Source organism: Eulemur rufifrons, chromosome 1 (assembly GCF_041146395.1).
Source record: "Eulemur rufifrons isolate Redbay chromosome 1, OSU_ERuf_1, whole genome shotgun sequence".
Classification (NCBI taxonomy): Eukaryota; Metazoa; Chordata; class Mammalia; order Primates; family Lemuridae; genus Eulemur; species Eulemur rufifrons.
In genome coordinates, this window is record NC_090983.1 from 8147215 (window position 1) to 8169501 (window position 22287).

At 52.5% G+C, this 22287-nt stretch overlaps 1 protein-coding gene across 1 annotated transcript; it reads left to right on the forward strand.

The window, feature by feature from the left end:
• The first annotated feature begins 15098 nt into the window (after positions 1 to 15098).
• GPR55 (G protein-coupled receptor 55) lies at positions 15099 to 16058 on the forward strand. The gene has a single exon (XM_069466314.1). It carries the CDS (start codon positions 15099 to 15101, stop codon positions 16056 to 16058), a length of 960 nt encoding a protein of 319 aa, XP_069322415.1.
• Positions 16059 to 22287: the final 6229 nt, after the last annotated feature.

Consider the following 22287-nt stretch of genomic DNA (forward strand, 5'->3'; position numbering starts at 1 on the left):
TGGAGAAGAATTTTTACCCTCCACCCATGATTTTTTTTTTTAATAAAAAGTAAATGAAAGATTTCCAAGAAGGAAATGAATGCCATAGTTGCTCTATATGGAGGAGTGAAGATCTGTTTATTATTAGAGTGCTGCAAGACAATTCTCAGGAAAAAGCACACACTAGTACATCCAAATCAGCAATTTCCACGCAGCAAAACAAAGACAACAATGTCTCCCCTATGTAGGGAGGGGTGGGAAGGGATGGAGTAGGCAAAAATCACTTGCAGTAAGAAGGATAGAAACTCAACAGCTAAAGTGCAAAAGAGAGCAGTACGCCCCAACGGGTGCGTGGGTAAAGGAAACAGTACACTTTATGCAACAGGAAACATGAAGAGAAAATAAATATTTCAAAAGGGTCCACCATCTGCTCACCCTCCCACCGCCACGTCCCCAGGCAATAAACAGATGTGCCTCGGTAGCTGTGACTTCTGGCGGTGTCAAGAGGGGACAGATGTGGAGTGGACATGGAGCCGATGGGAGGCCAGAGGTGCACTCAGAGATGAGAAGCCCCTCGTCCTTCGACCCCAGCTGCTGGGGCCCAGGCAGGAGGAGAGCTGGGGGCGCCGGTTGCCCAGTGGGAGCGGAGGAAGAGTTGGGAGGCTGCCATGATGGTGCAGCCCAGGACCTGTCCCTCGAGGGCCAGATCTCAGAAGGGTCTCGGGAGCACTGGATGAGATGAAGCGAGAGGTGCTGGCTGGCGGGCAGCTGCTTGGTGCTCACAGACCGTCAGAGGCTCCACGCCCAAGGAGAGCTGTGGGCAGGTGGGCTTCCCCCGAGTGGTAGCCCCGTCATATAAACCACAGAATCCTTTCCTCCCCTGTGTTCCACAGCAGGGGGAGCTTTGGGCGTCTGGCTTTTCCAGAACCTTGTGGTCTTTAAGACCTTCACGGGGAAGGGCCCCCTCTGGATGCTGAGGACCTTGGGTACCAGACAACAGTCAAGCTTGAAGACACCTTTGTCTGACTCTGCACAGTCAGGGGGCTGCAGGCCCCACCAGGACCATGGACGGCCGCCGCAGGACGACTCCAGGGAGAAGCTGGGAGGCTTTAAGAGAATCAGCCAGAACTGGGACCAGAGCAGAAGGCCAGCCCACACACAGATGTCTGAGCACCTAGAACTTTCTCCGGTCACCTCGCTGCTCCATTTCCAGCAAGGGGTAGAGGGGCACATGCGAGGGGAGGGGCTGCATTCCAGACGCCCCGAGCCTTGCATGCTTCACTCTCTCTTGCCTTGACGTTAAGGGACATTGACCTTGATGTACTTCAGCCGCCACACGCCCACTTTCAAGGAGGCTGCACATCTTTGGTCTCTGCGGGTGATTATTAAGGTCCAACTGTCTTTGTGGGCAACTAGGGGGCAGGATGGGGACTGTCCTCAGGGACTTGGCCAAGGCTCCAGGGACAGGCCTCCCGGTTGCTCCCACCCAACCACCAGGGGAGCCATCCGGGCTCAGCTCAGACGTGGGGCTTGGGAACCGCAGTGTGGCCAACCCTGCAGGTTCAGAGCAGGCAGTGGGAGAGGCAGCTGCTGCCTGGGCGTAGAGGGTGCTCGGCCATCTTCTCCTGGCCTTTCCTCCCTCAGTTTCCCCTGCCCTCCCCCTCCCTTGAGACCTCCTCTTATTTTTGGGACCCCACTTCCTTGGATCAGGAGGGTCTCCTTATAAATGTTGCTCCCTTTCCTTTCTTCAAGTAGCCCCTGTAGGGAAGACAAAGACAGACGCCGCGTTGAATGCTTGTTGAACAAGGGGCGGGGGTCTCGGTCATCGATTGAGCACCCGGCACTGTCTGGGTGGCTTACCCCTGTTGTCACGCCGACTCCCTGACTCCTGAAAGCAACGCTTTTCAGACAGGTGCTACAGTCTGTCTTGACCTCCGCTGCCTGGTGCATAGCAGATGATCGACAAATACTTGTTGACTGACCGAATGCGCGACCCCAACTTGCAGACGGGGAAATGGGCTCGGAGAAGTCAGGCAACCAGCCAGCGTTCACAGAGCCGCTTCGTGGGGCAGCAGTGACTCGAGACCTGCTGAGGGTCTTTGGAATCAGGCTGCCTCAGACGACCCGGGACCTTCTCTCAGACACCCCGACATCCCCGTCCTGTCCTCATTCCTCTGGTTCCTGCTGGTGCCGTCACCCCAACCCGACTCCTGCCGCCCGAGCACGGCCAGTGCCCCAGCTGCCCCTTCCCGCCACTAACCTTAACGCTGATCCTGCCGTGGACCAGTGAGGAACGTCAGAGGTCTCTCTTCTCTGGGACGGCCTCCTGTGTGCCACTCCTGGTCAGGGTGTGTGCTCCCTGGGACCCCGTGTGGTTGGCCTCCAGCCTCTGCTCTTGCCACCCCCACACGCCCTGGCCCCCAGGGCTCCCCAAACACCAAGCTCTGCCTGCCTGTGTCTGCACGTGGGAGGTTCTCTGTGTCCCAACATCTTCCTCCCTCACCTTGTCCCTGAAGTTTCAGCTCCACTCCCTGCCCCTGTTCCCTGCCCAGCTCCCGAGGCTCCTTCCTGCACAGCTCTGGCCCCACTTGTCACCCTGCAAGGCCCCTGGTGGGCAAGTGTCCCCTCTGCAGGGAGGGGTGCTCCATGAGGCAGGGCTGGGCCTCTGGTCATGAAGGAGCGGATCTAGCCAGCGTTGGGAGGGAATGTGGTGAGTGCCCAGGTGTCATGGGGCAGCCCTGTTCAGAACCGCTTGTACCCTGCCCTAGGAGGACCTGGTTCCTGGGGCCCCAACACTGCCCTGCCTGGCAAAGCCAGAGGTGCATGCTCCTCTGCCCCCTGGCTCAGGGCTCCCTTCTAGAAGGCAGGCAGAGACTCTCCGGGGCCCCAAAGCCTCTAGTTTGTTCTGGATGGTGAGAGGTGGGCAGGACAGGGTGGCCAGTTCCAGGAGGTTGAAGGGAAACTTTCAGAGAAAGAAAGTTCTTCCTATTTATGACTCCCCGGGGCTGTGCCGGGGTGGGGCGGGGCGAGTCCCTGCCTGACCCAGCCCTTCGGAGCTCAACCCTTCAAGCCTCTCTAGCCACGCACTCGTCCTCAGCAAGATGATGCCACTGGAACGGCTCTGCGGGAAAGGGCGGTGGAAAGAAGACGCCCTGCCCTGTGAATGGCACACGTTAGTGCTCTGTCTTTTGTGTCAAAAGAGGGAGAAAGTAAGAGCCCGTATGTGCACACGCTGGCACAGAAACTCAGGGAGAAACATGGCAGTGGGGCCCTGCGGAGTAGGCGAGAGCTGGCTTCGAGGGCAGAGACATTTTATCATATGTCTACATAAGTATTTGAACCATGTGTATGTTTTCAGAAATGTAAATAACAAGTAACAGCAATACAGTAGAAATACTCATTTTTAAAAAGAAGGGAGCCAGACTGGGAAGCAGGGGAGGCTCCCTTGGAGGAGGGGCTGAGAGAAAGACGTGCTCTGCAGACCACTCAGTGTGGACGGGTTCCTGGGACCCCCACGCCGCAGGCTCCAGGCACCTGTGCGTCTGCTCCCTGCTGCTGTCCCGACAGTCTCCCGGCCGCCGGCACCCAGGAGGCCCTGGCCTGGCCACCCCACCTCACCGGTAGCCAGCCTTTGGGGCCCTGCAGGGGCCTCTCTTGGAGGAGGACTGCCCTGTGCCCCGTCTTGGCACCCACTTGGGGCTCTGTGGAGGAAGACTTGGTCCCACCCATCGCACAAGCCCAGGTGTGATCAGAGTTGTGGACAGGGCGAGCTTAAGGGGCTGTCACAGTTCCATCAACGTCTTCAGTGAACAACGGGGAGACCAAGGTCTGGAGGACCAGGCGGCGTCCCCACAGTCACATACAGGCTGTTATTTATAGAGAAGACCCATATGCTGCATGAATCACTTAGACCCACTTTGGGTAGTTTCTATTCCTGTAGACACCTGAAAGTCACCGCACGCATGGCTTTTAAAAATAGTCGGTGCCTTGGTCCTCTGCAGGGGCCTCCCAGCACTCCCTGGGCACGGCGGCCGCATCTGCCGGGCTGGGTTTCAGCCCACACCCTCCTACCCGGCTAGAATCTGTGAGGGTTCCCGACTGGGAGCCACCCAGGGCCCATGGGTGAGTCTCAGCTCTCCCATCCCTGAAGATGCAGGACTCCAGGGAAATCCTGCTTGCAGGGCCCTCGGAGCCTACAGGCTTAAGGCTGCCCCAAATCACTGTGCAGGCCTGGGACAGAGAAGCCAGGGCTAGGGAGCCCTTGGGGCCCGGCACAGCGGGCCATCCCCTGCCTCCCACCCCACTATCCTTACAGACACACATGCGGAGGCTGAGGCCTCCCCTGGGCTGGGCCATGAGCCCTTCTGTGCATACAAGTCCTAAATAAGAAGTCGTGTACCACACTCCTTTCTGTGGGCAGCAGCTCCGAATCCTAAATCCCAGAGGTGCTGGAAGCCATCACGGCCTTTCTCAGACACTCGCTGTCCCTGCGTGACGCCTGCATGAGGCCGTCTGGTGTGTGCAGGAGGCTTCCTGCTCTTTCAGAGGCTTCCCAAGACCTTGACACACGCAGTGATTCTTGGTTTTTTGCTTTTGTTTTTGGCACCTGAGTGAGTGCGCAGGTCCTCCAAGAGGACACAGGGTGTAGACCCTCTTTCTGGAAACATGGGCCCATGAGCGACACTCTAGTTCCACTTAGAGGGGCGGGAATCCCACCAGGCCCCCCTCTGGACCACAGAGGAAGAGCCCTGGGCCAGGTGGGCTGATGCTGGAGCCACTTGAAGAGCATCTGGCCCCACCCCTCCATTTCACTGACGAGGAAGTTGAGACCCAGAGAGGGGAAGTGACTCTCCCCAGAGCAGGCTGGCGGCCAGGCCTGGAGGAGAGATGACATCTCACAGTTCACTCAGCTGCTCTGGACCAACAACAGGTAACAGCCTCTGGACCATTTAGAGAAACTGAGGCACAGAGTCTCTAATGTGACCTTGCTCTTGTGGACTGCAGGTGACTTTCCTGAGGTCAGCAGGGCTTTAGTGACCTGCACTAAGGCCCGTCCACACCTGCCAGACTCAGCAGGCTGGCCCAGGTGGCAGGGCAGCAGCAGCCCCTGCAGCTTCTATGACAGCAACAGCAGCCAGACTGGTTTGCCTCTGATTATGGGTAACATTTTTCTACGAACCTTCAACTCTTTCCTGATCTGAGTCAGGTTACGGCATCTTGTTGGGGTGGGGAAACCTCGCCGTAGGCAGCCCAGGAGGCTTCCCCAGCGGACTTGGCTTGCGTGCCACTGTCCTCCACTGGGCCCCCTGCCGGATTCCCCGGAATCTTATTGGGAAATCACCAAGTGCCTGAGATTAGGTACTCTCGGCAACTGTCCTGCAGCCCCTGAACAAGGCACTTGTGGCGAGCCAGGAATGTGCCTGGGAGCCTAGGCCAGCCACTTACCAGCTGTGTAATTTCCCTAGCCTCAGTTTACCTCTCTGGGGAACAGGGCAATAATAGTTTCCTCCTCATGGGCTCTTCAGGGCAGTAAATGATGCAGAGTGTTTGCCCTCTGGTCAGCACCTGGTAAGCTCTGACGCTGCTGTTCTGGAACCCGAATCAAATGTCTCTTGGAGAGGCTGAGGGGGAAGACATGGCAGCATTTAGAGCCCTGAAAGGTCTGTGCTGCCCAAGGTGGTGGGGATGAGGGGCAGGAAGGCTCGGTTCTCCTCTGGTCTGAGCGGTTGTCCCAGCCCCCAAGGGAACACCAGTCACTCAGGAGCTGCAGCCCAGGCTGTCCGTTCATTGGTCCCTCCATTCTGTCTCCCAAGGGCAAGCGTTATGCACGGCCTAGTGACATAAAGATGAAGGAAACATGGTCCCTGTCCTGGGGTTGCTATAGGACAGCAGGGACACACTCCCCTGTAGTCCGCAGATGACTCTTAGCAGCTCCCACTTGGCCACAGCCGGGGAGACCACACCAGCCAATGCAGGTGAATCGGGGAAGTGGCATTTGGAGGAAGGGTGGGATTGTAGCAGTAGAGGAAGAGTCTAAGGGGACCGAGGGGTTAGTGGGTGGAGCCAGGCATGTAAGGAGTGAGGGGGGCTTGGAAGCTCCGCTCCTGGGTGTCCCAGGTGCTGTTGCTGGCGATGCTGGTGGGGCTGGGAAGGGGGACAGATGAAGAGAGACTCAGGATGTGAGTCCAGCTAGGTCCCTCCCTGCCTGTTTGACCTGGGGTAGACTCTTTAGTGTTTCTGAGCCTCCTTATCTGTAAAACGGGCATAATTAGAGCAACCGCCCAGGAGTGCACTGAGTTCCCGTCATAGAGCACTGACCACACAGCTGGCCACATCTCAAGTCCCGGAGCTGGCCCCGGCACCCTCCCAGCCCCACTCCAACCCCAGCCAAATTCTGGTGTCAGGGGGATTGTGTCCCATGTGCTCTGTCCCTGCTGTGTCTTGTCCCTTCTTGCGTAGTGGCCCCCAGAAGCCCAGCTCAGGCACAGACGGTGAATTCGTTCACACTGCAGTGTCGGTGGGAGATAACTGCCTCCAGGCAAGTATTTTATTCTCACCGTGGATTCAACACAGTGACCCCCGACCCCGAGGAGGCTGAGGTTTCGGGCAAGGAAACGGGATGGGAAGACACCGGTCTGGCGGAGCGTCCCAGGCCTCCTCAGATACACCCCTGAGGCCGCACCAGCTCAGCTGTCCCGAGTTCTAGCTCTGCCATCCGAGCGATGGCTCACACTGCAGTGCTCTGTGCAGATGACAGCTTGGCAGCGGCGTGACATGGGGACATTTTCTTAGCGTGAAAACCTCTTTGAGGTTGTGTTCTTCCTGTTGCTGTGTTCTCTGGAAAATCTAGGCCGCAGAGGGAAGGAAGGTCGGTTTGATGTTGAGCCACACAGCCGGGTTTTGATGCCTCAGCTGTGCAGACATGGTCTCAGGGCTGCCACAAGTGGGACGCTGGATTCTTGAAGGCGTGGGCAGTCGGGGGTGACACAGGACACTGTCAGCTGCAGGAATCAGTGGGGCTGGGCTCTGGGCTCCAGGGGCTGAGCAGGGCCTTAGGAACTGAGACGGAACCCCACAAGCAGACACAGGAGGGGAATCCGGGCCTCTGGACTCCCAGCCCAGCCCCTTTTCACACGAGATATTTTCTCTCCTCTTCATTAAACATTAGAAAACAGTAATATGTTGAAAGAAGAGTCTGATTCAGGGTTAAAAAACAAACAAACAGAAGTACTCTCCAGTAAGACATGGCTGTATGTATGAATTCCCCTACAACATTCTAGATAAGCAAGGCTTTGCTTACATACCTCTAGTGACAGAGAGCTCACTACATGGTGAGGCTGCTTTGTCTACTCTCTGACACTCTGGTCCCAAGATAGGTCTGCTTTCTGCAGCACCTGGAACTATGGCCCTGGGAGGTCACACAGTGGAGCCTGTCTCGAACTTGGAGGATGCTGTTGTGTCTTTCCTTCTACAGCGTAGGAGCACCTCTAGGCCTGTCTGCATCTTCTGCGTTGTGGCTCCCTAGCCCCGACACCCTCAGGTCCCAGGGTGATCAGAGCCCTGCAAGGGCCACTGTCACTCCCATTGCTCTTCTGGGTTCTCTGAGTGTAGGCTTGGTTCATGTCATTTCTCACTTTCCTGTTTACAAGAACATTTAAGAATTCCCATTTTCGTTTAAGCTGTGACTACATTTGGGTTTTGCGTATTAATATTGTTTCTTTCCAATATTTCAGCAATGCACTTCTGATTTTATCTCCGACTCACACATTATTTAAGAGCCTGTGTAAGAGAATTCATAGAAATGTCTGTTGCATATTATTAATACCATGGCGCTGCAGCTAAGTGGGTAGAACTAACAAATAGCTGTTTTCTTGGTGGTCTGAGAACAGGGAGTGTAAAATTGCCACTGCCTTTGAGGACTCGCTTTGGCTCAGGAATGGGATACATTTTGTAAAAGACCCTTCTATCCTTCTAAAGAGAGTATATTCCCTTGATTTACGATTTAGTTCTCCCTGATCTGCTGTTATTATTAACTGGGCTGTTCAGAGCTCTAATTTCTTCATCTGCGAGATCGGTGGCCCTCCAAGAGGGGAGCGCAAGGGTCTCTAACTACATTCCCTTTCCGTTTCCTGCGCTTCTTTTGCATTTCTGGCACAGTCACCATGATGTACTTCTTTGCTCTGCTCATTGGAACATAAATTGAGTGTTTTATGTTTTCATTATTTATTGAGACTTTCACCATTGTGGGAGGTTTGTGTTACTTTCTCAATTAAAAAATATTTACTTTGTCACAATCCCTTCCTTTCTCTCACTCTGTGCCTGGTAAACCATAGATCATCTCATCATGTTACTTGTCTATGCCGTTCGTTTTCTCCGTGTTTCTTCTCGACGAAAGATGATTGCATTTTGTATTCTTAATGGGTGGTTGGTTTTAATAGATTCATTCGGGGTCGTTAATAATTCTTTAGAGTATTTGTATAAGCCTCTCTGGGGTTGCCCTCTGTATTGAGCCGTTGCAGTTTTTTCATTTTCAGTTTCTATTGTGAATTTTCTCTTCCTTTTAGTCCTTTTAAAATAGATAAGGTAACTTAATCTAAATATCCAATTTAGGAAATATCTAAGTTTTGACTTCTACATTTGTTTCTATGAAAAGCTTGCCAAATTTGGGGGGAATTACATTTTAAATCTCTTCGCTTACCTTCACCCGCTCTTCGTTGTTAAGCTGGCATTTGAGTCCCTTCTATGCGGCCCTTTACTAATCATCTGTAGCTTGGATACAGATAATTACCCCTTATGTCATGCGTAGTTTTTATGACGGGATGGCTGACCTAGGAACAGATGGAACTTTTATTTTTTTATTTAAAAAAAATCACAAATCGAGTTCTTGTTACTGCTTTCTCATCTCTTTCGTGGGATCTGCTTTCTAACTTGATTCTGCTTCTCTCTGTCACTTCATGCTTTGTTCTCAAGTGTCTCCGATGCCACATCTTGCAGTGCTTATCCTTGACCTGGCAAGATTCTGCCTCACCGGCCGAGCATTGGTTAGTTCAATGCGTTTCTTTTAATTTTTCGTAAACCCCGAATCCTGCCGTGCTTTAAACACACATCCAGACCACACTTTCCGTCCCCAACACATAAGGGAAAATCAAAAGCTATTCTTGTTGGTCTCTTTTCCCCCTACCCCCACAGCATCTAATATAATCTTTAAAAAATCTTAAGTTGTTTTCATATTATAGTTAATTAATTAGAAAAATACACCAAAAAAAGAGAGATAAAGATAAAAGATTTAAGAATCACCCACCATCTAACTGCTAGAATGCAACCATTGTTTGGCATATGGAAATTTTTTTCTAGGTCTTTTTTTTCTATGCATGGGTTTTTTTTTTTTTTAATCATAGTTGAAATCATTCTGAATGTATAATTCTAAAGTCTGTGGGTTTTTTTTTCACTTAACATAGTCAGCATAAACATAACTGTCAGACGGAAAAAATTTCCATTGAGTGACTTTACCATAGTGAAATTAACCTCTTGTTGGTATTTAAATCTGTATGTATTTTTTGTCAGAAAAAATGCCAAAGTGGACATATTTCTGTACACAGTGTTTCCTTCTTTTGAATAATTTATTCGAGGTAAATTCTCAGAACCACGGGATGAAAGACTAATACAATTTTTATGACTTATAATGTAAGTTACCACATCCCAAATGTTGTGTACCAATTTGTACGATCACCAGCCCATCATCAGTGGCTGTTTCACAGAAACTTTGCCAGCTTCTCTGTAAAATTTGGTAAGCAAAATTTTATCTCTTCACAAATCCTTTTCTGGAAGCTGCCTTTGTCCTTTGTTTATTTATCTTGATATTATTTATTTTTATATACTCTTCGCACAGAAAGAACATCATTTGTCTAACATATTGGTTGCATTTTGTTTCTTCCAGTATATTATTTGATGCTAAGATTTTTTTTAACAAAAAGAAATTTTCTATTTTTGTGCAGTCAAACCTGTTCTTTTTATTTTGTTTCGTTTGCTTTTCAGTCATTCTAAGTTGACAGTGATTTTATAGGTTGTCTATTATATTACATATTCGTCTAGTTGTTCTATGATTTTTTTTTAAATTTATTCCTTAATGAATTTGGAATTCCTTTTGAGATTACAGGCATGAGCCACCACGCCCAGCCTCTATTTTTAATAGTCAGTGGTTACTTTAAGGTTTTCAAAAAATCTTACACATATTTCTTACACATATAATTATCAGAGTGAGAAAACAGAACAATAACGTTCAATCCCCCTTTGTGGAATATTAGTAAGAGGACTGGCTGCTTCCCCCCAGGTACTGTTACTCTCCCTCATTCACGCCTGCCACCCAGGAACCTTCCTCGTGCCTTGCTAGTGTACCCACAGTATTCATCCTGGCTCTTTTCAAGGGCGCAGGTCATCTCGTTTACTGGTTTTTTTCTTTTAAGTTTAAATCTGTTACTATACTCATCATAACTTAAGTTTCTCTCTGCAGTCTCCTGCTCTCAGCACTCAGCTCTGAGCTTTCCACCTTGATGTCTCCATCCTTGCATTCCTCTTTGTTATTATCTCTTGGAGGTCAAAAATTTTGAGGCAATTTTTTTCCAGAGGCCACGCATCCCTGACAGTCACTTTCTGTGCTCCTTACACCTGAACACCAACCTGGTTGAATATGAAATTCTTGCATCCAAATTCTTTCCCTCTAACCTCTTCTGGTGTTAATTATTTTTTCAGAGAGGAACTGGGGTTGTTTATTCAAGAATGTTTATAAGGCTGTATCTTAGTGACATTTAGTGATGTCAGCATGACATCTGGGAGTAGCTCTCTTCATAAATTTTGCATGAAACATGGCATCTCCTCTTCTCTATTGTTCTCGTTTTCTCTATTGTTCAATTCGGCCCCACCTCTCAGGTGCCAAGCTGCTGCTGGTGACCAGCAAAGGTTGTCTTGGGCCCTCGGCTCTATTCACAGACCCTGTTTTTTGACCTGTGACCTTTCCCCATTCAATGCTGTTTCCTTCCTGGAGGGGGCTAGGACTATGCCTCACTCAAATCCTAGGGAGCAAAGGGGCCCAGCCATCCCTGCTGGTGACAGTAGGGAGCTGGCCCAGCACAGGGGGTACTGCTGGGATGGAAACTTAGATGTCTCCACTGCTGCCTGGGACACTGACCAGATCCCGATATCAATGGAAGCATTGGCATGGCCCCTCTGGTGGCCACGCAGGGGTGCTGCTCAGACCTCCCTTCCAGAGGACCTGCTGCTGGGAACCCTGGTGACAGACAGCACAGCTCTGCCACTTCAGGTCCACGGTGATGTTGACACTGAGGCCACACTCTCCTGGGCTGCTCCTAGCCAATGACTGAGCCCAGCAGAGGTGCTAGTCATGGGCGATTCCTTCTAACAGGCAACCTTTGCTCACGGATGCCCATGGCCTGTCCAACACGTTCTCAGGTCTGCACTGCCATCTGCAGCTCTTCCTACCTGTCCTTCCTTCTCTCCTTCCACAGGGTCAGACCCACGGTGGTCTGAGTCTCCCCCTGTCCCCTCCTGCTCCCACTCCCCTTCATCCTTCTCTGGAACTGCCCCTAGTCAATCTCTCGGATGCTCACACTATCTTAGCATCTGCTTCTCAGGGGATTTGATGGGACTCAGCCTCCCACCCAACCACCTACGGTTCCATCGACTGATCAGTGTGGACACCTGGGTTGGGCAGGTGCCGGCAGGCTGCCAGCCCCCACTACAAGTGGACTGGCTTTTGTTAGCACCCTTCTTTGAGAAGGATAAATGTTTTGTCTCTTGCTGCAGCCTGGAGTGCATTTATGCCTTTTTATCTTTTCCCAGTGAAGTTCCTGATTTTTTTTTTTTTTTTTTGAAAAGAATCTTAAAAAGATGGTTTCCTTGAACTTTCAGAGGGAATTCAGAGGCTTAATTTTTCAGAGTCTCCACTCACTCTGCCTCAGCTGGAAGTATTTTTTCAACCTAATTTCTTTTTGCTAGTCCATAGAGGGCTTCCTCTGGCTTCGTAGATTACCATCTGAGAGGTTTCCACCTGCAGTCTGCTGGCAATTGGAATGTGACTTTGGGGAAAGCTCAGTTGGGAAACGCTGCTCACAGATTGTGTCTGTTGTCCACACGTCCACCTGCAGCAGTCAACCTGACAGCATCCTGGGTTGTGTGCTTGCTGTCAGACCATTTCTCTCCCTTTGTTATTCTTTGCTTTTTTCCCCAATTCAGCCATATTTTGGGTTTGGATTTGAGTTGGTCTTTGAGCATCACTGATTTTTTTCCTAGGCCACTTTAGTTCTAGTCTTTGAACCACCAGCAACATGATGGATTCATCCATGGAGTTTGCCTGAGCAGGACCCAGCCAAAACCAGATGCCCTAAGCTTCTTTTTTTTGTAGTCTCGTTGGATCTCTCTAAACATAAACTTCTAATTGCACTTATCTTTGCGGTTCTTGGTTTTTTGCTATTTCTGAGCCCGAAGGCGACTTCTCCAAGCTGGTTTTGTCTTCCTCTTTGGTGTTGCAACATTTTTCACCTGGACTGGAATTGGGCTTTGGTCTGCTTTTCTCATCATTTTTGAAATTTATCTTGTGATTCTAAGTTATTGTAGCTATTTTTTGAGATAGGCTTGTGGCCATTTGAGCATGTCTAGTGAGGACGAGGCAGCCTGCCAGCTTGCGTGTGTTCTGAGCGTCCTAGGGTAGAAGTTACACTGGGGGCCTGAGTCCAGGCCTGGCCGTGCCAGACTTTCCACTGCACAGACCCAGGAGGCACCGTCCACACAGACCACAAGAGTTGAGTTTTAAATATGAGGAAGTACGTTTTCCTAGATGTCTTGTGACATAACCCACAAGAAAAGTTAACACATAGGAAAGCATAGAATCTTTGAAAAGCCACCAAATCAAGTAATGTATGTTAAATGTTTAGCAGATATTGCTCAATGGATGATATATCTGTAAATATCCATCTATGTGTGTGTACACACACACACACACACACACGTATACATACATTTTCTTTTTCATTAGGGATTAGAGAGGGCTTGCAAATGGTATTCCATATAGGATCTTAAAAATGCCCAATCCTTTCTTCCCACAGGCTCCCAAGCAACCCGTAGTGAAGAGAATCAACGGCAGAATGAGAATTCTGTTAGCAGCAGCTGGGTAGCAAAGAAATGTGACAGGAATGTTTATCGTGGAATTTTTTGTTTCTCAGTAAGACACTAGGAAACCTACCCGTTTATCAATAGGCTCCTGGCTAAACATGGTGTACCCACACGATGGGATGCAAGGAAGCCATGAGAAAGGAACAGTTGATTCATGTATGTCGATGTGGAACAATTTCCAAGAAACATTGTTAAGTGAAAAAGCAAGGGAGAGAGTTGCAGTTGTAATATTTTCCAAATTTTAGAGAAGTCATACTATGTATGTATGTATGCATGCATGTATATGCATATATGCATATACTTGGAAGATTTCTGTGCATATACTTGGAAGATTTCTGGAAAAAGTATGCAAGAAACTGTTAACCACGGTTGCCTCTGGAGAGAACAACTGAGGCCCAGGGGCGCAGTGGAAGCTGACTCCCCTTTGTATGTTCTTTCGTGCTGTTTGAAATTCTTATTGAATACATAGAATACGTTTTCAATTAAAAAAAACAGTATAATATAATAACATAAGCTTAAAAAAAATAGCTACATTGGTCCTCAGTGCAGGATTTCCTTGGGAAAGACTCTTCCCTGGGGCATGTGTGTGGGGATCGCAGCGCCTGCTGCTCGGAGAGAGCGAGACGATAGGGTGGGTCTCAGCAGCCCTGGTGGAACTGCTCCCCCGCTGCCTGCTGGGAGGCGGTTAAGGAAGAGGCTGAGTGTGAATGACCTTTCAATGCAGTGCCCCTGCATGGTCAGTGTCTAGGACCAGCCAATGTCTAGGACACCAGCAGCTCCGCCTCACATCGGGGAAGGGGAAGAGGGGGAGAAAGGAGGGAGGACAAAGAAGGGAGGTGGGCAGAGGCAGGTGAATGGGGACGGGGGGAGATTGGCTCCTATTTGAATTCCCTTTCCAGCAGCACTGTTTCTGTGGCCTGGGTTGAACACCTGGTTTTGACCTGCTCCAGGGCCACCTACCTTGATGCAGAACCCCACAATGCCACGTGCACCACGCCCCATCCCCGCAATTGGCCTGGGCCTGCCTCTGACCCTGTCCCTGTGCAGCCATACCTCAGCCTTGGTCCTCTTGTCCCTGAGCCCAGTTGTAATTTTCTACCTGTCTAACAGCCTTTCTTTGCCACTTCATTCCCTCTGGGAATGCCCTTTAGTCCACATCTCTGTGTTTTCTATCTGGTTTTCTCTTTGGGTCAGCAAGAGTTTGCAGCAGCTCTAGACCTTGCATCTTCCCAACTTCAACCCCTACAGAAAGAGCTCCAGCCCCTGCCTGGAAACCCGGGCAGGGGTTTTATTGCTTTTTGTTGTCTCTGGTCAAGTCAAATATCTGTCCCTGAACCAATGAACGAGCCAATCACTGTGTCCAGGGGAATGTGGCGACCACCCACAGCCACGGATGTAGTCAACTCCGTCCAACCATCAGGATGCTGGGTGGGGGCGGGCAGAGGGGACAGCTATAAAGAGGAGCTGAGTCCTGGAAACAACATTTGAATCCCTGATCAAGCTGCGCCTGAAGCCAGCACTCCCCTTGTTTTTATGTTTTCCATTCTGTGAAATTCTCTCTCTGCTTGAACCAGTGTGGGCCAGCGTTCATATTGTTACTTCTTTCAACAGAAGAGATTCTGACTGAAAAAGAGGCACAGATGTTCATCACAGCGTGGTTTCACTTTTGTAAAAGAAACAGGTGTGTGTGTAGAAAGAGAGTGAGAGAATGAGTCTGGAATGATACCCACAAAAAGTAGCAGTGGTTATATCTGGGCAGCGGGATTAGAGGTACTATTCATTTTGTGTGTTTTCTAATTGGGATTCAATGAGCATGTACTGCTGTGTGGTACAGGGGCATTGTTTATTATTCCTGATGAAGTCATTTGAACCCTTCGCTCCGGGAGGGTGAGAGAAGCCTCCTCTGATCTGTCGCTGGTGTTGCAGGAAGGAACATGAACCAGCCCGACACAAGCGGGAACTGCTCGTTCAGCGACGTGGACAAGCTGATGAGGACCCTGCAGCTGGCCGTCCACACCCCCACGTTCCTCCTGGGCCTGCTCCTCAACCTGCTGGCCATCCGCAGCTTCAGCACCTTCCTGAAGAAGAGGTGGCCCGATTACGCCGCCACCTCCATCTACATGATCAACCTGGCGGTCTTTGACCTGCTCTTGGTGCTCTCCCTCCCGTTCAAGATGGCCCTGTCCCAGGTGCGGCCGCCCTTCCCTTCCCTTTGCACGCTGGTGGAGTGCCTCTACTTCATCAGCATGTACGGGAGCGTCTTCACCATCTGCTTCATCAGCCTCGACAGGTTCCTGGCCATCCAGTACCCGCTCCTGGTCAGCCGCCTCCGGTCCCCGGGCAAGATCTTTGGGATCTGCTGCACCATCTGGGCCCTGGTGTGGGCTGGGAGCGTCCCCATCTACAGCTTCCATGGGACAGTGGAAAAGTACACATGCTTCCACAACATGTCCGATGGCACCTGGAGTGCCAAGGTCTTTTTCCCCCTCCAGGTGTTTGGCTTCCTCCTTCCCATGGGCATCATGGGCTTCTGCTCCTCCAGGAGCATCCACATCCTGCTGCGCCGCCGGGACCGCACCCAGGACTGGGTGCAGCAGAGAGCCTGCATCTGGACCATAGCAGCCAGTCTGGCTGTCTTCGTGGTCTCCTTCCTCCCAGTCCACCTGGGCTTCTTCCTGCAGTTCCTGGTGAGGAACGGCTTCATCGTGGAGTGCAGAGCCAAGCAGAGCATCAGTTTGTTCTTGCAGCTGTCCATGTGTTTCTCCAACATCAACTGCTGCTTGGATGTCTTCTGCTACTACTTTGTCATCAAAGAATTCCGCATGGACATCATGGCCCACCGGCCTTCCAGGGTCCAGCTGGTCCTCCAGGACACCACGATCAGCCGGGGCTAAGGGAAAGACACCTCGCTCAGACGATGTAGACCCCCAGCCCCAATTCTAGTAGTGGAGGGCTTTGATGCAGGGGGATGATCCATGGTGCATTCCCTGCTGGGCTTCTCCTTTGATGCTCCCTGAGCACCAGCTTCGTTACACCCCGAAGACCTTTCTCCAAAGCCCAGACAGCTTGACATATATCACCTAGTGTTCAGGGACCTCTGAAGAAGCCCAGTACCAGGTGAATTCTTGATTTCTAAGTCCAAAAAGTATCAGGCAAAATAATTGAGAAAGAGAATGAGACCATCTGAGCAAGACTATTTCCCAACTCCCCGTCCTTCTGTTAGACTAGAAGATTCAGGAAATAGAGAGAAAGAGAGAGGAGTCGGTGGAGGGAATTAAGAGGGCCAGTTATGGTGGAGGGTCTTGCGCAGAGATGGAGTGGTAGGAATAGATCAAGCCCCTTTTTAGTTTGGAGATCCCGGGATGGGGCAGACTTGCCTTTTCCAGTCCCTTCTAGAGCTCTGTGGCCAACACCCTCTCCGAGATGGCAGCAAGTGGGGGGTCACGGTGGGCAAGTGTGCACGGTCAGCCTCAGGTTTCCTACGGGCCTCAGAAAGGCACAGGAGGACGGCCAAACCTTCCCATGCCCACGAGAAGGCTGCAGAGGACTGAGGGGGTGTTGGTGACACTCAGGAGCCATGAGGGGACAGGCTACATCTAGGGAAGGGGGAGACAGGCCAAGGGCTGGCAGTGGACCAGGCCAAGGGCTGCCACTGGGGTGTCCACCACACGGAGTGTTAGTGGGGGCCGCCCTCGCAGAGGGGAGATCCCTTTCTATCTCGAACGGACAGGGGAGATGTTTATTAGACTTAGCTTGTCTTGCTCACCTGAGTCCTGGCTGGGCAGCTGGCACTGGTGGCACTGCCCCTGGAGCTGTCCCTCCCTGGTGGCTGGGAGGGAGAGAACGAGGCAGCCAGGCACAGGACAGCGGGGGCTCTTGACACTCCTGTGGAAACGGTAAACAACTGAGTCACTGCTCCAATGGGCTTCTCTAACGGTCTAGAGAGGGAGCACGCAGTGACAACTGAAGCTTCCTATGACTCAGCTGCTCCAGAGAGTGAAATGATTAGAAGGATAAATTGCTGGGTGGTTTTGCATGACGACGGTGTGAGTGGGATGAGTAGTAAGTGAGACTTAATGTGAGCAAGGCGCAGGTCTTTAGGAAGAAAAGCAACCACAGTCTACCTGGAGGGTAAGAGGCTCTGCCTGGGGGCGGAAGGCCCAGGGAGCAGTGATATGTGTGGGGGAGAAGATTTAGATAAAACCCTAAAAAACCCCAGACCTGTCTATGGAGGGGGAGAGGGAGGCATGGCGGGGAATGCAGGCTGGGGCAGGACAGCGGCGCATAGAGCTGCTTCCTGCCCAAGCGTGGCTTCCCCAGCTGCCCTGAGAGCCCCCGAAGGTCCAGAGCTGCCTTCTGCTGTGCTGAGGTCACACTCTGTGGAGCCTCCTCCCAGGTGGCTGGAGGGAAGGGTGAGGAAGAAAGTGTTAGTGAAGGGTGGAAAAGGGTGTGACCTGGCCAGGAACAGAGGACCAGGGCCAGCAGCTCTGGTCTCCAGGAACTGGCAGCCCCAGAGTCGGGCTCTGCAGACCCAGAGGTGAGGCCAAGCCCTGCCCAGCCACCCCAGGCCCTGAACACTCCTCTCCTGGACTACAGGCCACAATGTCCCATGACCCTCCTGGACAGATACCACCTGGGACACTCGGACACAGCCAGACTGTTACATACAGTAGGGCGTTTAGGGCTGGTTTGGGTCAGAGTCCATGGGTGGGAGTGCTCCTCCTTCAATTCCTCTCTTTGCAGCAGTTGCTGGAGCCCCCCTGGCAGAGTTGGGGGTGCCCTTCATGTGCACGTGTCTACTGATGTGCTTTGGCCCAGACGGGCTTTAGAAAAGGGTTGGCAGACCCTGACCATCATCCCCAGTGATGTTCAAACATGGAATCTTGTCTTGCATGCAGCACGACTCTGTGCAGGTGACAGAGAGGGCTCTAGATCCCTGGGAGGAGAATCACCATAAAGGGCGGGAGTCTAGGCCCATGAGCTGTGTAACTATTGGGGCAGGTCCTGATGTGGCAACCATGGACTGGGGGGCCTCAGGCACCCCCTCTCCCATGCCAAACATTGTGGGGGCAAGGGGCCTCTTCTCTCTCCCCGTGGGGCCCCAGCCTGGCCTGAGGGTCTGTGGAGTGGGCACAGGTCCATGCTGCAGGCCAGGATGGCTGCTGTGCGTGAGGGTCCGGGGTCTGGGCCCAGGAAGCTGCAACCCGAGCTGGCCCGTGATTGGCCGTCGGCCCAGTGGCACGGGAGGGGCAAAGGGTCAGTGTTAGGGTCAACGTTAGGGTTTGGGGTAGGCTGTGATGCATCAGGGCCCACTCCTGAAGCAAGTGGCAGCCAGAGGGCAGGGAATCCTGAACTTAATGGTGGAAAAAGCTGAAATTCCTGCTACTAAAGCCAGCGGGGGTTTGCAGCCATTGTTTGTCCATAATGTGACCTTATTTGCACTCCTGGTCTGGAAAAACCTGAGACATACGTGTTGTATGTACATTTGTGAAACCAGAACAATTAATTGAAAAGAACTGATGTGATCAATCTGATTTGCCAAATAAATAGATTCGTATGATGCTGCATGACCTTGTCTTGGGCTACACTTACTGGCCCCAGAGAAGAGCTGCCCCCTGATGGCCCCTGCCAGGTGACCAACCGTCTTGGTCCCTACAGTAGCCACCTGGACACCCAGTGTGAGGCTGCAGGGAGCTGGCCCTCAGACCTGCCTCAGGACACAGCCGGGCCTGTCGCAGTGGCCAGGAGCCAGACCACGTGGGGCCCAGTCACCACTCCCCCACATCCACCCGGGGCTCGGTCCTCACTGGGAGCAACTGGGTCGCAGACCCCACATGTCCACCGGGGTCCACCCCATCCTGCTCCTGTCATCTTGTCCCACCACTACCAGGACACCGGAGCTGCTTCCAAAGGTCCTGACTCCTATGCACACAGTGGGGGGCCCCACATAAGAGACCCACTAGTCTCCTGAGGTCCTCCACGGGTGACCCCTCCCTTCTCTGGCCACCTATGGAGGGAACCTGACTGTCCCAGGGGAGATGCGCCTAGGCTCTCCTCAGCTCCTCACAAGTGAATTTTGCTAACTTGGAAGGTGTGAACTGCTAGGCTCTGGCAGTTCACACCTTTCTCCTGAGTTCCCCACAATCCTGAGTGGCCTGGGTGCTGAGAGCTGACGGGGACATCCTTGCTCCATCTCCTACTAACCCAAGAGCCATCTCACATGCAGGCCACGTTCCCCCAGGTAGGATCTGACTTGGAGAATGCCAGTCCACAAGCAGCGTTTGTCAACTATGTTCCTCTTGAGTCACCTCTCTGGGGACCCCATGCAGCTGAAAGTCATTATATTAATGCTGTGCAGCTGCTGCGGGACACTAAGGACATTTGGAATAGTAAGATAACACCCTTGTAGCAAGTTACACAGACGACTAGTAATTGCAAAGACACTTGACATGACCAAGACCTGGTAGGCAAGTGTGGAGGGTCGTGGAGGTTAAAAGGGTTTGGTTAACAGACCCGTGAGGAAAGGAACAGGCAGAGCTCCCCGTGCGGTGTGAGGACAGGCTGCCGTGCAGAGCAGTCCTGAGGTCCGGATGGAGACGCCCCACAGAGGAGCCGTGGGGATGCCCACGCAGACCCTCCTCCCCCAGCCTGGAGGGTCGGCTGCACCTCGGACGGCAACTCCAGGGCCAAGGAAAGGCCGGCTGGGGCTGCCGTGAGAACCCCACTGCCGAGGAGGACAGGGCACTCCAGGGCCCACAAAGGTGGTGCCTTTTGGAGGGAGCACCCCCTGAAACTACCATCACAGTCACCTCCCACTTTTCCCCACCCAGAGCTGGTGAGCCCAGGACACAGAGCCCTGGGTGGGCCTTTGAGGGTGAGGACAGCAGGTTGAGACGGACTCCAGGGAGCTCGAAGTGCAAAACAGGCGACTCTCTGCCCCCCATCCAGGCCTGACCATTCCCTCCTGGGCCGGGAGCCTACAGGACGCACCCTTCCTGCGAAGCTGCTTCAGGAGGCACCTTGATCGTGAGTCTCAATGACATGTGGCCCTCCGTGCTTTGAAGTCTGGCGAGGGTGGGATCAGAAGCGCTGCCACTTCAAAGCCTGACACCCTTAGCTCACCTTTAAGACCTCCGGTGATACCTTTATTCTGGGGGGCCCCTGTGCCTGAGAGAGTGTAGCCAAGACACTTCCTGTGAAGGGAGGTGTGAAAACTGTCTCCACAGTGCGCAGCACGGTCACGCACAAGGCTGTCTAGGGTGCGCTGATACACGTCTTTGCGGGCATGTCCCCCTCCGGGAAGCCTCTTCTCTGCGGCTGGCTTTGGGCTGTGCGTCTGCACAGATGAGGGTGCACAAACACACACGTGTGTGTTACACCTTCAAGCCGTCTCCTGGAGCAAATTGCCAGGGAGGCAACACAGAATTTAGGAAAGATGTGGAAAGCGAAACCAGGTGATCCAGACAGCTGATTCTCACAGACAGTGCCTTCCAGACTGGCAACCCTGACTCGGGAAAGCACTGAAGTCCAATGGCCCAGTGATGGTCGTGTGAAGCCCAGGGCCACAGTGCAGCTCTGGGCATGGAGGGAGGGCTTTCCCCCGGAGGGCCTGGGGTGGGTAAGGAGGGCTCCAGAGGACAGGCTCGGGGTGGGGCGTGTTGAGGTGGTGGGAAGCCAGGTAGCACCAGATGGGTGGGGAGAGACCTCCCCGGGATGGGCCGGCTGGCGCTGGGCACTGGGCTCTGGGCGTGGCCTGTCCAGCAGCACACACAGGCCCCTGCTCTGAGCTTTCCCTCCAGTTTCCCTAAATCTTCGGTCCCAACTTCAAGTGGCAGGCGGGGCGCAGCTCCCACCGAGGGGAAGCGAGCGTGTGCTGCAGAGAGGACTGAGGCGCTCGGGGGACTCGTCCGCACCTCCTGCCCAGGACACCCAGAAATACATGGGGAGGGGAACCCGGCAGAGAAGTGGACTTCCCCGTCAATGGAGGGTGGGGAGCAAAGTCACATTACTTGAGTATTAAAGAAAATTTCACTCTGGAGACTGGAACATTCAAATTACACGGATAAAAAAGGGATGAAACTTGATAATTAATAGAGCTGTGAGCTAGTGTTATTTCTTCCCCAGAATTTCACCCTCCAGAAAACATCCGTGTACGACAATTACGGCGTCTGAGCCGGCTTGAGCTGCCTTAGCCGGCAGGCACAAATTATGCAACAGAAATTTATTTCTCACAGTTGTGGAGTCTGGAAATCCCAGATCAAGGCCCCTCCCTGCCTGGCTTGCAGATGGCACCTTCTCACTGTCCCCACTTGGCAGAGAGGGGCAACGAGCTCTCTGATGTCTCTTCTTATAAGGACACTAATCCTGTGGAACCTTAATTACCTCTTAAAAGTTGTATCTCCAAATACAGTCACATTGGGGGTTAGGGCTTCAACATATTGGGGGACACAATTCAGTCCACAGCAATGGCTTTTATGCTGTGACCCGGAGCAGAAGTGTCCTGCTTCTTTCATTTCTTCAAATCAAATGTAACTTGCTTGAGCTCATTGAGCTTCACTGCAGGATGTTCCAGCTCCGCCACCCCTGGGGCTCCTTCCTGCTCCCAGGATCCTGCATGAGTCCCAGCGGGGTGTCCCTCGACGGCCACACTATTTGGAGAGACCCCTGGGTTTCAGTCCACACTGCTCACACCTATGGTGCCCATCGACCAGGCCTTCAATAGTGGCGTCTGAGTCCTACTTGGCACGGAGCTCACTCCTGTGGTCCCCAAGACCTCCGTGGTCAGCGCCCTTGCTCCACCAAGCCTGAGTCCCCTTTCCGCAGAGTGATCGTCCGGGCTCTTCTTGGCAACTACAACAGCCCTGCCCCTTCCCAGGCTTGGGTGCCAGCAGTCTCACCCTCCCGTAAACAATCCTGCAGGCCTTTCTCCATCTGACCTTTGGACTCACAAGCCTGGCTCCCTTTTCAGGCAGGGGGAAGGAAAGAGACGCTAAACCAGCCAGACGCTCCTTCCCCTCTTACTTGCTGTCCTCATGGGCAGTGCCCTCTGCCATCTGTGCCTGCAGCCACCTTCTCCGTGGCGGCCCCAGCAGAGGGGAACAGCTCCCGCACCTTCAGTTCAAG